The 15,130-nt window shown below is 45.4% G+C and overlaps 2 protein-coding genes across 4 annotated transcripts; both read left to right on the plus strand.

Moving 5' to 3' along the window:
* The first annotated feature begins 244 nt into the window (after window positions 1-244).
* Window positions 245-11,700, plus strand: LOC131836037 (NADH dehydrogenase [ubiquinone] iron-sulfur protein 6, mitochondrial-like). 2 transcript variants are annotated; one of them, XM_059181042.1, is made up of 3 exons: window positions 619-707; window positions 2,268-2,318; window positions 10,916-11,700. In XM_059181042.1, the coding sequence occupies exons 1-3, from the start codon at window positions 682-684 to the stop codon at window positions 11,178-11,180; spliced, it is 342 nt and encodes a 113-aa protein (XP_059037025.1). In that variant the 5' UTR covers window positions 619-681; the 3' UTR covers window positions 11,181-11,700. The 2 variants fall into 2 exon arrangements, with proteins under 2 accessions (XP_059037026.1, XP_059037025.1); XM_059181043.1 differs by lacking the exon at window positions 2,268-2,318 and having other exon boundaries at window positions 245-707.
* Window positions 11,622-15,057, plus strand: PIP4P1 (phosphatidylinositol-4,5-bisphosphate 4-phosphatase 1). Of its 2 annotated transcripts, none has more exons than XM_059181040.1 (7): window positions 11,622-11,794; window positions 12,108-12,298; window positions 12,666-12,772; window positions 13,216-13,321; window positions 13,523-13,575; window positions 13,675-13,765; window positions 14,223-15,057. In XM_059181040.1, exons 1-7 carry the CDS (start codon window positions 11,632-11,634, stop codon window positions 14,364-14,366), a joined length of 855 nt encoding a protein of 284 aa, XP_059037023.1. In that variant the 5' UTR covers window positions 11,622-11,631; the 3' UTR covers window positions 14,367-15,057. The 2 variants fall into 2 exon arrangements, with proteins under 2 accessions (XP_059037023.1, XP_059037024.1); XM_059181041.1 differs by having other exon boundaries at window positions 11,622-11,773.
* Window positions 15,058-15,130: the final 73 nt, after the last annotated feature.

The following is a 15,130-nucleotide window of genomic DNA, read 5'->3' on the forward strand; positions in this document are numbered from 1 at the left end:
TTTTTAATTTATTTGACAAACAGAGATCACGGCCAGGCAGAGAGGCAGGAAGGAAAGCAGGCTCCCTGCTGAGCAGAGAGCAGAGAGCAGAGATGCGGGGTTCAATCCCAGAACCCTGGGATCATGACCGGCCCGCGGCCCCTCCCTGGACGCTCCCTCCGGAGCGCAGCGCGCTTGCGCGACGCCCCGAAGCGCGCGAAGTCGGGCCGCCGGGGCCCTGCGACACGGTGCGCATGCGTCAGCGTGTCGGTGCGCCGGGTCAAGGGTCAGCCACAAGATGGCGGCGGCAGTGACATTCTGCCGGCTGCTGGGCCGCACCGGCCCGGCGGCGCTGAGCCTGCCCCGGGGCGCCCGGTGCTTTGGGGTGCGCACGTCGCCGACCGGGGAGAAGACTACGCACACCGGCCAGGTCTACGACGATGCGGACTACAGGAAGGTCCGGTTCGTGGGTCGCCAGAAAGAGGTGAATGAAAACTTTGCCATTGACCTGATCGCTGAGCAGCCCGTGAGCGAAGTTGGAAATTGTGTGATCGCGTGTGACGGCGGCGGGGGGGCTCTTGGCCACCCGAAAGTGTACATAAACCTGGACAAGGACACGAAGACGGGGAGGTGAAAGCAGAGGCTTTAACCCACTGAGCCACCCAGGCGCCCCATGGGAGGTTGTTTAATGGAAATCATTTAATGGAAAGAGCTCTCTTGTTTCTATGGTGAGTGTCTTTAGGGCAGGAGAGATCCATGTAACCAACTGAAATACAGTGAAGGGAGAAACTAGATATTCTAGGAGACACTGTCTTGTCATTCTCTGACTATGATGAAGGAGCAGAAGGCAAGCTGAGGACAAAGCATGGGCTGACACCCCACAATGTACCTCTCCCCAAGTGGGATCTGTGTTCCTCAGGCACTCCTGGTTCCTGACTGCCCTAAAACTAAGGGAAGGAAAAAACAAATGGTTTTAATAGAGATCACCGTCTTGCAAGACATGAGTCTCCATCAGTTTACCAATGTCTTAGTGATTTACAAGAAAAAGAGCATTCTTATCAATAGCCTACCTCCCAGAGACCCATAACTCAGTTTCCTGGAGCCGTAACATCACCCTCCCTTCCTTGAGTGATGTGGGAAACCAGGACAGAAAGGAAAGTAAACAAAATTAAGTTTCTTCTTGATCTGCAGCCCATTGACAATGGGCAGAGTATGACATTAATCCAGGAAATTCCCAACTGTCTTAAGGTTGATGACTTACTAGAAGAAAAAACAAGCCTAGCTTGACAGTAGCAAGGCCTTTAGCATCCCGAGAATCTTCTATAGCATATCAAAGTCCTTTTGGACACCTCCCCTTTTCCTTGCCTCCCCCAACTCCTAAGTATGTGATCAACCATTCCTCACAACCCCAGTGCAACAGCTCTTTCTGCCCACAGGTCCCGTCCCTGTGCTTTCATAAAATCACTTGTTTGCACCAAAGACATCTCAAGAATTGTTTCCTGGCCATTGGCTCCGGATTTCAATAATATTCAAAGACCACATCATCTAGGCAGTAAAATGTCCAAGGCTGCCACTTGTAGGCACGGACAAATGCCTACATATATCCCATAGGATATGGGGAGCACAAAATATTTTTTTCTAAGTCTTATTATCTATAGACTCATCTGTAGGTATGGAGGGTAAGATAGGAGAAAACCAGGGGTCTGTTTTGTTCAAGCAGCCAGATGACTGCTTCTTTTGATAGCAGAGCTTAGTTGAAAGACTCTTTTGCAAAGGGGTGGCAGGTAATTCGTTATGAAATTTAGAACAGTGTTAGAGGGTGAGTTTATGGTTAGGTCAGTAAAATGAGATCCCCAACCACTATGAAGTTCAGCAGGGACTCCCCAGGTAGGAATAGCTTTTTTTTTTTTTAAAGATTTTATTTGTTTATTTGACAGAGAGAGATCACAAGTAGGCAGAGAGGCAGGCAGAGAGAGGGAGGGAGAAGCAGGCTCCCCACTGAGCAGAGAACCAGACATGTGGCTTGATCCCAGGACCCAGGCATCATGACCTGAACTGGAGGCAGACGTTTAACGACTGACCTACCAATGGACCCCTGAAAATTTTTGGTAATGACTTCAAGTTGTATTGTTTACCCCATGAAACCATCTAATCGGTTTTCTAATGTGTCAAATCATGTACATATTGCAGGACATATCTCTATAGGCAATCAGGGAAAATTGTTAGAACCTATCCATAGATTTCACCTGGGGTCAAATTTACAATCTATTTTGTTCATTTCTTTCTAGTTTGCCAAACAAATTTGTCAACAAATTCAGGAGAAACGGACGTTGCAAGTGGTAAGTGATAGGGTAGGGACTGACTTAAAGCAGCTGGGGTAGTAGCTGTATCAGCCAAATGATCTCCTTTGCTTTTCTCCATGTTTGTCTTAGAGTGTCATGGAATTTTAATGACCAAGAGATTTGGGCAGTTGGGTAGCATTTAAAGATCAAATATATCTTAAAAATTTTTTTTCATTTTCTGTTCAGAAGTCAAGAAACCCCCTTTATTTCCAGATACCAGAACCATGAGTATACAAAACCCACGAGCAATACCAAACGCTTATCTACTATTGATATGATGTTAGCAGCTTTATTTTTACCTAGAAAATAGGCAGTAGGTATTGCCAGAGAGTTCTGCCTGCTGAGCAGAACTGGCCTGTGGTATGGGTTTAGCCTCAGTGGTTTCAGTTAAGGATATTACGGCATCACTGGCTCAGTAGTGACTGGTTTCACCTTTTAAGTAGGATCTGTCAGTAAACCAGATTAATTCAGCATTCTTATTTTTTTCTTTTTAAAAATTCTATTTATTTATTTATTTATTTATTTGAGAGAGAGAGTGAGCAGGGGAGGAGCAGCGGGAGAGGGACAAGCAGACTTGGCGCTGAGTGTAGAGCCTACTCGGGGCTCAATCTCACACCCCTGAGATCATGCCCTGAACTGAAATCAAGAGTCAGACACTTCACCAAACGACCCCAAGCGCCCCTAATTCAGCATTCTTGAGAGGCACTTCCTGTTTATCAATTCAAGGGGTTAAAAGTTGGTTCCTCTGTGTTAAACGGTCATGAGAGTTTTCATCACCTGGCAGAGAAAGAATGGCAGGAAATCCTCTTGAGGTTTTTCATCAGGCTCAAATGTGGAAATATTTTCCTCTTTTGGGAAAAGATATGTGTGCCTCATGGGCCTCAAGGACATCTCATCCTAAAGGATGAATAGCTGCTGAGGTACTAAAATGAATTGTCGAGTCCCTTGGATGAAACCCGTCTGAAAAGGGACTGGTAATGATTTTAAAACAGTTATAGGTATATTAGAAACTCTCAGCACTTGAGTAGTTCCAGGACTCTGAGGAGGCGGATGGGGTTAAGGACAGACAGCGTTGCCCAGTGTCCACAAGCTTTGGTCACCTCATCTCCCACAGCGAAATCTATCTCCTCCAAAGGATTGACCTGGAGGGTGGCTTGTTTTCCTGGGAAAGATGCCGTGAAATTTGAGGGCTAACAATCTTGTCATAGCCTCTCGAGTTTGAAGCAGTTCATCCAATGCTGAGGCTTTTTGCAGTACTGGCAATCCCTTAAGGGGTGATTTGCCTGGAGGGTTTGGTAAGAAAGTTTAGTCAATTGCTGTAATTGCAGGCTGGTAACCTGGCTTGCTTATATTTGAGTATTTAGGGCTTGTGTGGGTTTCCTTTTGGTATCATTTTGAATAGCCCACCAGAGCTGCCTGGCAGTAATTAACTCGGTCATGAGGTTGGTTGCATAGCAGTGCAGTTAAGTTCCAGTTTTTGATCTGAGTTGCAGGTTCCTCTTACAAACCTTCAATATAAGCAGAATTTAATGGGGTGAAGAATGATGGTCAACTTTTTCAGTGCCATATAGCGGTTTAAAAGATTTCTTAATTCTTTAAACAAACAAACAAACAATTCATCAGATGTTTGGACACATTTTTGGATTTTTTTTTCCAGTCAGTAGTATGGGAGAAATCACTAGGAAGCTTTCTGTGGAGTCTTTAGCTAATTTTGAGGCTTCCTTCACACCTAAGGCCCTTTTGTGGGGAAGTCCAATAAAGAATCTTTTTGCATCCATTCTCTGCCAAGTCTTTCATCTACTAACACGTGAAAGAGCTGATAAGAGAAAGAGAATCCTGGGGCACCTGGGTGGCTCAGTGGGTTAAGCCTCTGCCTTTGGCTCAGGTCATGATCTGCTGCTCCCTACCCCCTACCTGCCTCTCTGCTTTCTTGTGATCTCTCTCTCTCTATGTCAAATAAATAAATGAAATGTTTAAAAAAAAAAAAAAAAAGAATCCTGGCTTATAAATTTGGACTACAATCAAGAATTCTCTAGCAAACCCAGTAGGGTTTTCTTTAGGGTTGGGGAACTGCTTGGTAATAGCTCCAAAAGAGTTCAGCTTTAGTCCTAGGAGAATGAGAGAACTGGGGCCCTAAGATGTCATCTCCTGGCTTAACTTTAAAAGGGGGTACATCATGGGACATCTCTGTGGCTCAGTTGGGTAAGTGTCTGCCTTGGGCTCAGGTCATGATCCTCGAAGGAGTCCCACCTGGAGCACCCTGCTCAGGAGGAAGCCTGTTCCTCCCTCTGCCGACAGCTCTCTCTGCTTGTGCTCTCTCTCTCTCTCTCTCATTGACAAATAAGTAAAATCTTAAAAAGAAAAAGGGGGGGTTCCCTCCTGAGGAGCCTCCAGATAATCATTACAGAAAGGAAGTTCAGCAGGTAAAGGGACAGGAATAGTGTATAGGTAAGCAGGGGTGGAGCAGAGGGAGGGAGGGATGGAGCAGCAGAGGATTCTTCTAGTTTAGTAAATCTCCGAGATAATTCAGAATTTGCCTTAGTTTAGAACTACTATCTTAGAAAGAAGGAATTTTTGAGTCATTAACTCCTTGAAATGCTAGTTAAAATTAACTTCCCATTTGGGTTGTTGTTTAGCTTTATATCCTTTCTCTAATTGATTGCACAGATAAACTAATTTAGGAATCCTGAAGGAGCTCCGAGTTGGCCAATTAAATTTTAAATCATCCCAGGTAATCATTGTCCAGACAGATAGGAATTTGCAGGATGAGGGCCCATAATTCTTATACTTAAAGCCAGCACTATTTCCAGAATGGTGCCTAGCAGCCTTGCTTCAGAAAGCAAACTTCCCCTTTTCAAGAGAAACTGAGAACAACAGCAGGCCACAGAGGACACTCCAATAAAGCCAAACCTCAAACTTAAAAGTTCAGATTACAAGAGGACTCAGCAGACTCTGACTGGGACCACTGGGGAGTTAAAGGAGCAAGACAGACTCTGTACGTACCTTATTTGAATCTACGGTAGAGACAGAGAAGGGAGGTGAGACACTCAGCAGGCCCACTTCTGACACCATGTAATGTCAAACAAAATTTGCAATGAACTTGCAAGGCAAACAAAAAATGTATTTGGGTAACCTCCCAGTATGATGTGAAAAGAATATTTCATCATTCTCTTGCTTTGTTTCCAAGTTTGGGATAATTTTTCTCAAGAGCCCTTTGTCATTCTCCCAACACATCCCAGTTCAGACAATCACATGGCAACCAAACGTATAGAATATCGTGGATATATTCTCCACCTTCCCGGCCATCCTTTTCTTGACATATTCTTATCCAGGTTTATCCTTTTAGGATGTGGCACCCAGAACCAAAAATTAAGAATCTCCCCATATGCCTTGAACCATGAAGGCTACAGAATAATTCAGACTCCCATAATTTCAACACTATCTCAGCACAGCTCATAGAATGAACAAAGATCACATCAGTAGCCACATGGTATCTCATTGGCTTATGTTAAGCAACTGAAATCTTCAAAGTCTTCTCTATCTTGAATGCTCCTTTTGTAAAAATCTTTCAAAATGCTGAATTTACTCCTCCTGACACATAAAATTATTCCTCTTTTGTATTTTCTTCCACCTATGCATCCCTTTCTATTAGAACTCAGTTAATATTGAAACTCACCAGACTTCAAATATGTATTACCTCTGTTTGGTGAATATTGCATACACACACACACACACACATACACATATGTGTGTGTGTGTGTGTGTGAATAAACATTCTTTTTATTGTTAAATCAGTCTGGGTGGGTTTTGTTTTTAAAGATTTTATTTATTTATTTATTTATTTGACAGAGAGAGAGAGAGAGAGATCACAAGCAGGCAGGCAGACAGAGAGGGGGAAGCAGGCCCCCTGCCAAGCAGAGAGCCCAACACGGGGCTCAATCCCAGGACCCTGAGATCATGACCTGAGCCAAAGGCAGAGGCCCTACCCACTGAGCCACCCAGGCGCCCCTCTTATACATGTTTTATAAAACAAATTGATGGGATGTCTGGGTGGCTCAGTGGGTTAAGCCTCTGCCTTCGGCTCAGGTCATGATCCCAGGGTCTTGGGATCAAGTCCTGCTGGGCAAGGAGTCTGCTTCTCCCTCTACCCCTTGCTCATACTGTCTCTTGCTATCTCTCTCTCATATAAATAAATAAAATCTTTCTTTTAAAAAAAGAAGCCCCAGCAAGCCAGCACATACAGTTGCTAAACATATGAGTAAGGCCATCTTAGACCATTCTGTTATTTCCAGTCACCCATTACGTATTCATGAATGAGCCCAGGTGAGACCAGCGAAAGAACCATGCAGCCAATATGCAAAATAACAAGGAGAAAACACATATCACTTTGTTTGAGGGTTGTTCATTATTTGCAATAGACAGCTAAAGACAAGAAGTATTCCTTTCCTCCATGCCAGCAGGGATTTTTCCCACCTCTTTTATGGCCCTTCTCACAAATTACTGCCTTGCTTTATGGGTATGAATCTTCCCACCACTACAGATTGTAATGTCACTGAGGGCGAAACAATTTATTGGCCTTAGATTTCTCCTACAGGACTATACTCAGAACTGTAGGTATTAGATGATGAGTCCATTTGCAGATTAAATAATGGCTCCTTGGAATTCAAGTCCCAAAGGAATTTATTATAAGGCAGTTTTCCTTGTGAGGGCACTTAGAGAACCACTGTCCTTCCTTAGTTCTGTTCCACACATATATGGATGGAGGTGAATCCTGCATTGAAAAGGATCTAAGCAGGACATATTCAGGGATTATTCCATCAGACCTCCCATCAAAGCCTCATTCCTGTTCACAAGCATGTTCTGTTGGACAGGAATGTCCAACAGAACATGCTTCTTACTGGTTAACATTTACATCTCATCATGGGATGCGTGGGTGGCTCAGTTGGTTAAAGTCTCTGCTTTCGGCTCAGGCAGGATCCCAGGATCCTGGGATCCAGCCCCACATCAGGCTCTCTGCTCAGCCGGGAGTCTGCTTCCTCCTCTCTCTCTCTCTCTCTCTCTCTGCCTGCCTCTCCGCCTACTTGTGATCTCTGTCAAATAAATAAATAAAATATTTAAATGGGATGCCTGGGTGGCTCAGTTGGTTAAGACGCTGCTTTCAGCTCAGGTCATGATCCCAGGGTCCTGGGATTGAGTCCTACATCGGGCTCCTTGTTCGCAGGGAACCTGCTTCTCTCTCTGCCTCTGCCTGCCACTCTGGCTTCTTGTGTGTGCTCTCTCTCACAGATCTCTCTCTCTCTGACAAATAAATAAATAAATAAAATCTATAAATAAAATCTTTTAAAAAAAGATGTGGTTCATATACACAATGGAATTTTACTCAGCCATTAGAAAGGATGAATACTCACCATTTGCATTGACATGGATAGAACTGGAGGGGATTATGCTAAGCAAAATAAGTCAAAGAAAGACTATCATATGGTTTCACTCATATGTGGAACATAAGGAATAGTATGGAAGACCACAAGAGAAGCTGGGGGGAAACTGAATGGGAAGAAATTAGAGAGGCAGACAAACCATGAGAGACTCTGGACTCCAGGAAACAAACTGAGGGTTACAGAAAGGGGGTGCGGGTGGGGGGATGGGGTAACGGGGTGATGGGTATTAAGGAGGGCATCACGTGTTGTGATGAGCAGTTGCTGTTATATGCAACTAATGTATCGCTGAACACTACATCAAAAACTAATATATGTTGGTTAACTGAATATAATAAAAAAATAAATAGATATCAAATATGACTTTGATGAAGGTGGAGAGAGTCATAAAAGGACAGGTTTTGGAATGTAAGTATAACTAACATACAAATAATGAACACTGTTACACTGTAGAGTGAACACTTGGGTTTGTGTGCCAGAAACACTATAAAGAGCAGCAGACTGGCCTGTCCCCCTGTAGAGCTCCAGTCCCTTCCCCATTTGAATCCAGATGTTCCTTAGTTCATTAGGTGTATGTGGGGCCTAGGTGGTGGGAGGATACCAGCATCTAAGTAGAACCTGCCCTGGGAAAGTTGTCTAACGATCAGAACCCAGGTGAAGTCTCCAGCTCCTGCAGCAGCCACAAGTGCTAGGACAGCAGCGATTCCTTTATCATCCCGTATTTGGGGTGGGTTGTACTTCCTTCAGTGTTAGGCTCAGCGGAGAGGCTTTTGGCTAACCTGGCCATGGTCCTTGGAGTTGTCTTTTCAATTCCCTGTCACCTCCCAGATGTAAGGCAATTACCTTTTGAGCTATGACCTGGGGAAACTCAGTGTGGTTACGTTCCTTGTGTGATAGAGACACAGCCATTCCAGCATGGTTTTCAGTCAAGGATCCTCTATATTTAATAGATCTGAGCTAAAATTGCCCATCTGTCACAATCAGATATTTACAATGACCATGAGCTGGTACTACCTTGTGTCTTTGTCTCCCAGTATTTCCTCATCCTATGACAATGGGGTCTTTCCCAACTGTACTTGCTTAATTAGAGGAAATTACTTCAGTAACACCTGAAACAAAGACTTTTATTCTATCTTCCATCATTAATCCCAGAATAATCACTCATCCTACACTGACATAATTAAAGAAATCCTCCTAAACTATTCTTTACATAACAAGGGATCACTCACCTTGACTTCTGAACCTGCCCAACCTGAAACACCCAATAAAGTTGAAAGATGTGGGGGGATCCTGCTGTTTAGGTACCCATTTGGTAGAGCACTTTGGTAGGCTTGAAAATTGCAGGTGTCCCCTACTTTTTGCAAGTTCAAGTTATGCCGCTTTGGTTTATGAAACACCTACATTAGTACAGGTATACCTCAGAAATATTGCAGGTTTAGTTCCAGACCATTGGAACAATGATAATACCACAATAGAGTGATTCAAGTGAGTTTTTTGGTTTCCCAATGTGTATAAAAGTTGTTTACACAATATTATAGTCTATTAAGTGTGCAATAATATATCTGAAAAAGTACTTACCTTGATTAAATACTGCTAAAAATGCTAACCATTAATAAAAAAAATTAAACCCAAAGATATATATACCTTGTCATCAAAATCTACAAAAGAAAATACAGATGGACATAAAAATTTTAATGTAATATATTTTTGGAACAACACGGCATAGTTGGGGATAGAAAGGTATAATTCAAAGGAGGTAAAGCCAATGCAAACGTGCATTCAAGAAGGAGCATAAAGAAATGATTTAATGTTCCTAGGATGTTTCCACCTAACAAGTAACTGAGAAGGCAAAAGCCCTTGGTATACTGACGCAAGATATTTCAGTAATGAGGCTTAATCATTTGTTAATAAGTAGCTCATATTTTTGAAAATTTCATAATGTCATAATTTATTACTGTTGCTTTTGGAAGGATGGATTTCATGAGGCATCCAATTAAGAAATAAAATTTCTCACCTGGTAAGAAAAAGGCTAACTAATCATCTGAGCTTTCAGCAAGTTGTAATCACTAATTACAGATCACCACAACCAATATAATAATAATGGATAAATTTGCAATGTTGTATAATTACCAAAAGGTGACTCAGACACGAAGTGAAAAAATGCTGTGGGGAAAATGGCGCTGATAAATTTGCCCGACACCGGATTGCCACAATCTTCAGTTTGTAAAAAACCGCAATACCCGCGACGAGCATTAAAGCCAAGCGCCCTAAAACTTGGTATGCCTGTAAATGTTTTCCCTAAGCGTAAGAAATCCGAAGAGCCTTTTTGCTTAAAAAAAAAAAAAAAAAAAAAATAGCTTTCACTGTTCCGCCGCTGACTCCGGTGGAGGCAACACGTCTAGAAGGGAAAGTGGCACCACCCAGCTCCTTCCCTGGGAACTACACTCAGCATGAAGCCACCATAGATTTGAATTGTCTTTGAAGCTCTGTGCTTTTTTTTCTCTATGTATTTTGTTCATATCTTAGCAAGATGTGTCCTACTGTATCAGAAAAGCCTAAGAGATTATTTTGGGCGTTTGGGACCACTCAAAAAATTTTCCATAATAATTAATGATAATTGTTTCTTCCCTTTATTTACTTCAGCTTAGGAAAGATTTCATAAGACTTCTTTCGGAAACAGGTGTTTGGGGGGAGGGGACCTGTAGTCTTAATCAGCCATGCAAGCTGAGTATGGAGGAATACGGATGAACCGGAGAGTGAGTAGGATTGGCTCTATGTTTAAACGCCCGAGCTGCTCAGGAGCTTTTCCAGTACTTGTCAGAATAACCTCCATTAGCAGTATCCTAGTTGGGGCAAAGTTGTGACTAGTCTAAAAAGGGTCTCATCTTGTCAGACAAAGTAATTAAAATATCCCTATACTTAATCGGGTCAAGAAATGGAGTAAAACATGAGATATCTTTGTAGTGGTAGATCCAGACTCATTAAGGAGGTAAATTCATAACAGGGATGAGGAGTGGGAAGGTGGAGTTTGCAAGACAGGTTCCTGGAGAAGCCAGGCTTGGGTTTGGTTCCAGAAGTGACTCCAGCGAGAAAGGCTTGGTAACCTTAACGTTTCAATCCATTTCGTACTGGTACATCTTTACTCCCAACTTTTTCCAGGTGTCTTTGCAGGCTGCCTAAGCACCACCGACCTCCCTCCTCTTGCAGCTCCGCCCCAGCTCTGACACTTTCACTGCCCGCTCCTTCAACCACGCCCCCGGCTTCTGGACCGAAGTTCGGACCAATACAGTTGCACCCCACGGGTCACAGGACCAGAGAGGCCAGCCAATGGGAGACCAACTGTAACCGCAAAGAGGAGATGTCTTTTAGTGGCATCTTTGGGCCAATAAGGAGCAATGATTCCGCGCCCACTGTGGGCGCGTAACAGAGGACGCGGGGCTTCCTGAAACACGTGACCAGCCCGCTGAAGCCGCCTAGCCCCACCTCCTGGTCTGGAGGTAACGCGATGGCCACGCTTCCAATGGCTCGCAGAACCTCTCGTCACGTGCAGTTTTTGCAGGCCCAGCGGCCTCCGGGAGGTCATGTGACAGTTGACGTTGCCGCGGCGCTCCCCAATGGGAAAAAAAGAGCTGCCTTGGCAGGACCAAGAATTGATTTGTGGCCACGAATAACAGCACGGCCGGGGCGGGGATAGCCTATCACGTGCTTGCGGGACGGAATCGGGCGGGGTGGGCCACTGGTTGCGGGGCGAGCTGGGCGCGAGGCGCGCAGGCGCCCTGGGGACCCGGTAGCGGCGGCGGCGGTGGCTGCGGAGACGGCAGCGGCGGAGAGAGCCGGATCCTTGGCCGAAGCAGGAGGCGGTGGCGGCGGCGGCCATGGCGGCAGACGGAGAGCGATCCCCGCTGCTCTCCGAGCCCATCGACGGTGGCGCCGGCGGCAACGGATTAGTGGGGCCGGGAGGGAGTGGGGCTGGGCCCGGGGGAGGCCTGACCCCTTCCGCACCACCTTACGGAGCCGGTAAACATGCCCCGCCCCAGGGTAAGCCGGGGCGGGTCCGAGGTGTTCCCGGGGGGTACTCTAGAGCAGAGGGAGGGGGCGGGGCCTGGGGCGGAGGCGGGGCCCCAGCGCCAGGTGCGGAGCAGTTGCACCTGTGACTGGGTGAAGCTGTCTTTTTCTTTCGCAATTGCTAAGGAGCTTGGGAAAGGAAGGGGCTTCTAGGGAAGCACGGATTATAAGAAGCCCGCCGAGCTAGGTCAGCAGGGTTGCGGACGAAAAAGAGTTCCTTGACCCTTTGGAGCATCAGTGAGGTGCCTGCAAGTGATGCCACCCTCCTTTTTACTTTCCTCTTCAGCATTTCCCCCGTTCCCCGAGGGACACCCCGCCGTGTTGCCTGGGGAGGACCCGCCCCCCTACTCCCCTCTGACCAGCCCGGACAGTGGGAGTGCCCCTATGATCACCTGCCGAGTCTGCCAGTCTCTCATCAACGTGGAAGGCAAGATGCATCAGCATGTAGTCAAATGCGGCGTCTGCAATGAAGCCACTGTGAGTTATACATATCTATGAAATGGGCCCTGTTTCCTAGATCCGCTTTCTGATCCCTCGATTCTAGACCCTGACCTTCAGGTGTTAGCCAAGTGCTAGTCATGAAACCCAGTTTCAGTTCCAGAAGTCTCACACTGTCAATTCCCCAGAAGCCACTCAACTGAAGATAATGTTTACCATCCTGTACCTTCATACCTGTCCTGGATACTTAAGCCTAGTTTTTATTTGTGAATCTCATGTTATAATTTCATCTGTCTGTCCTGGCTAAAATCTTATTTCTCTGATCTCTCCTCAGAAGGTGTTTTTGGAGGAAATGGAAGGGATTGGAATTAGAGGTTTGCTTACCGATATCCTCATTATTCTCTAGCCAATCAAGAATGCACCTCCAGGGAAAAAATATGTTCGTTGCCCCTGTAACTGTCTCCTTATCTGCAAAGTGACTTCCCAGCGGATTGCCTGCCCTCGGCCTTACTGGTAAGAGACATAAAGTGGAGAAGGGCATCAGTGGGAAAAATTGGAAAGCTGTAAAAAGGATGAATGTTTGCAGAGAACCTTGAGTTGAAAGAGCCTCATGTTTATTTAGAAAGAGGAAAATACTGCGGACTGTTGTATCTTTTAGAATATTATAGCCATCTTTCACATCTGACAATAAAAAGATTGGGGTGAAATGGTGTCTTATAGGAAATAGTCTAGTGAGCTGGGTGAATTATCATGAGATAAAAGAGAAATTAGAGATTTGAAGTTTAAATTGTGTTATTCCTCAAATCCCTGGGGATAGGGTTGGGGTGGTATAGAGTATAGTACACATACAGAGAAGTAGAGGAACTTAGGCCGGGAGTGGAGGGTGTGGAGGAGGGATAGTGTGGGGACCTTTAGGATTAAAAGTTATTTAAACGTAGTCATTTTCTTCTTTACAGCAAAAGAATCATCAACCTGGGGCCTGTGCATCCAGGACCTCTGAGTCCGGAACCACAACCTATGGGTGTCAGGGTTATCTGTGGACATTGCAAGAATACTTTCCTGGTGAGGAGGGATATTGGGAAGTCTTGGGAAGGAGGGGGAGAAACAGAAGTAATCATGAATGTATTTCTGAGTTATAATTAATCCTAAAAAGGCTTGTTCTGATTTCCCTTCTGTTCATTTCCTACCCTCCCCTGTACCAAGGCCTTCATCAGACATGGCCCTGCTTCTATTAATTGGTTCTCCCCTTTTTGTTCTCCATAGTGGACAGAATTCACAGACCGAACCTTGGCCCGTTGCCCTCACTGCAGGAAAGTGTAAGTGATTGGAGTGGCATTGTTGAGTGAGTAATTGTTGACATATGTGGGAAAATCTGCAGGGCCTTTGCAAACATCCATTTGTTTGCCTCCCCACAGGTCATCTATTGGGCGCAGATATCCACGAAAGAGATGTATCTGTTGCTTCTTGCTTGGCTTACTCTTGGCCGTCACTGCCACTGGCCTTGCTGTGAGTAATCTTGATCCAGCCCCTCTCAGTCTTCAGCCTCATCTCCATAGCCTAAGATTTGGGAAATGGCTACCTTAAAAACAGTGAAAGATTAACTGAGGGGGTTTTGTTTTAATTTGTAGGTGAACTGAACTTGAGCGTAATTGATAATCTTCATTGTTACTGTAGGAGTAAAAATCAGCCATCTTCTTTATGCAGAAGATAGGGCAGTGGAGAATTGGGTTAAATTAGAGTTGTTGTAAGGAAACCTGGCTCACCTGTCAGAAAAACTGACAGATGTCTGGGATTGTATAACTTATGTACCTCCCTAGGGGAAGGGAGCAGAACAAGGCTAAGAAGGTCCCTGAAGATGGATACACATGGATAGGGAACCAGGGATTGAAACTCCCAGTCTGTTACTATGATTTCTAGAAAATGTTAAGAGATCAACAGTAACCCCATCTTCCTTCTTCATCAGTTTGGCACATGGAAGCATGCACGGAGATATGGAGGCATCTATGCAGCCTGGGCATTTGTCATCCTGTTGGCTGTGCTGTGTTTGGGCCGGGCCCTCTATTGGGCCTGTATGAAGGTCAGCCACCCTGTCCAGAACTTCTCCTGAGCTTCATGACAACCCACAGACTGTGCCTGGCCCCTCCCTGGTGGGGACAGTGACACTACAAAGGGAACCGTGGTAAAAGGTTCCCTCGGCTTCTGTAAAGGGAGCCAAGCAGCTGCCTTCCTTTTCCCTGGGGAGAGGTAGGAAGGAACCAGGCCCTCACCTAGGTTTGGAGGGGTAGAGAAGACCACTGCTGGCCATCTGCTTTCCTCCAAGGGCTGTGTTTAGGGTAAAATAGAATGTTGCCCCTAAACCTGGGTCCCAGAAGAGGGTTCTAGCCTTGTCCTTCCTAATATGCTCCCTGAGAGCCATTCCTGTCCCTTAAACATTCCAGGGCAGGGTGGGGGTGGGTAGCCCTGGGGGTTCCCTCCCTCTTGTGCACCATTAGGACCTTGCTGCTGCTATTGCACTTCACCAGGGGCTGGCTCTGGCCTCAGTACCCTCAGTCTCCTCTCCCCCCATTCCGTGTCCTGGGGGGTGGGGTCAGCCGCTGCTCTGTACAGAACCACAGGAACTGATGTGTATATAACTATTTAATGTGGGGTATATTCCCCTAGTCCTGTATTTCCCTTAATTCCTCCTTCCAACCTTACCCCCTAGTTGGAGTATTTAACTGGGCTGGGTAGGGTTGCTCTGTCTTGGGGGAGGCTAGGGATTCATCCTGTGCTTGTAAATAAATACGGTCATGACTACCCTTTTCTAGTTGTTTATCTTTATATGTAAAAAATGAGGGGAATTTGTAGCCCCACGAAGGGGTAGAATACAAA

The sequence above is a fragment of the Mustela lutreola genome, chromosome 7, assembly GCF_030435805.1.
Source record: "Mustela lutreola isolate mMusLut2 chromosome 7, mMusLut2.pri, whole genome shotgun sequence".
In the NCBI taxonomy this organism is placed as follows: domain Eukaryota; kingdom Metazoa; phylum Chordata; class Mammalia; order Carnivora; family Mustelidae; genus Mustela; species Mustela lutreola.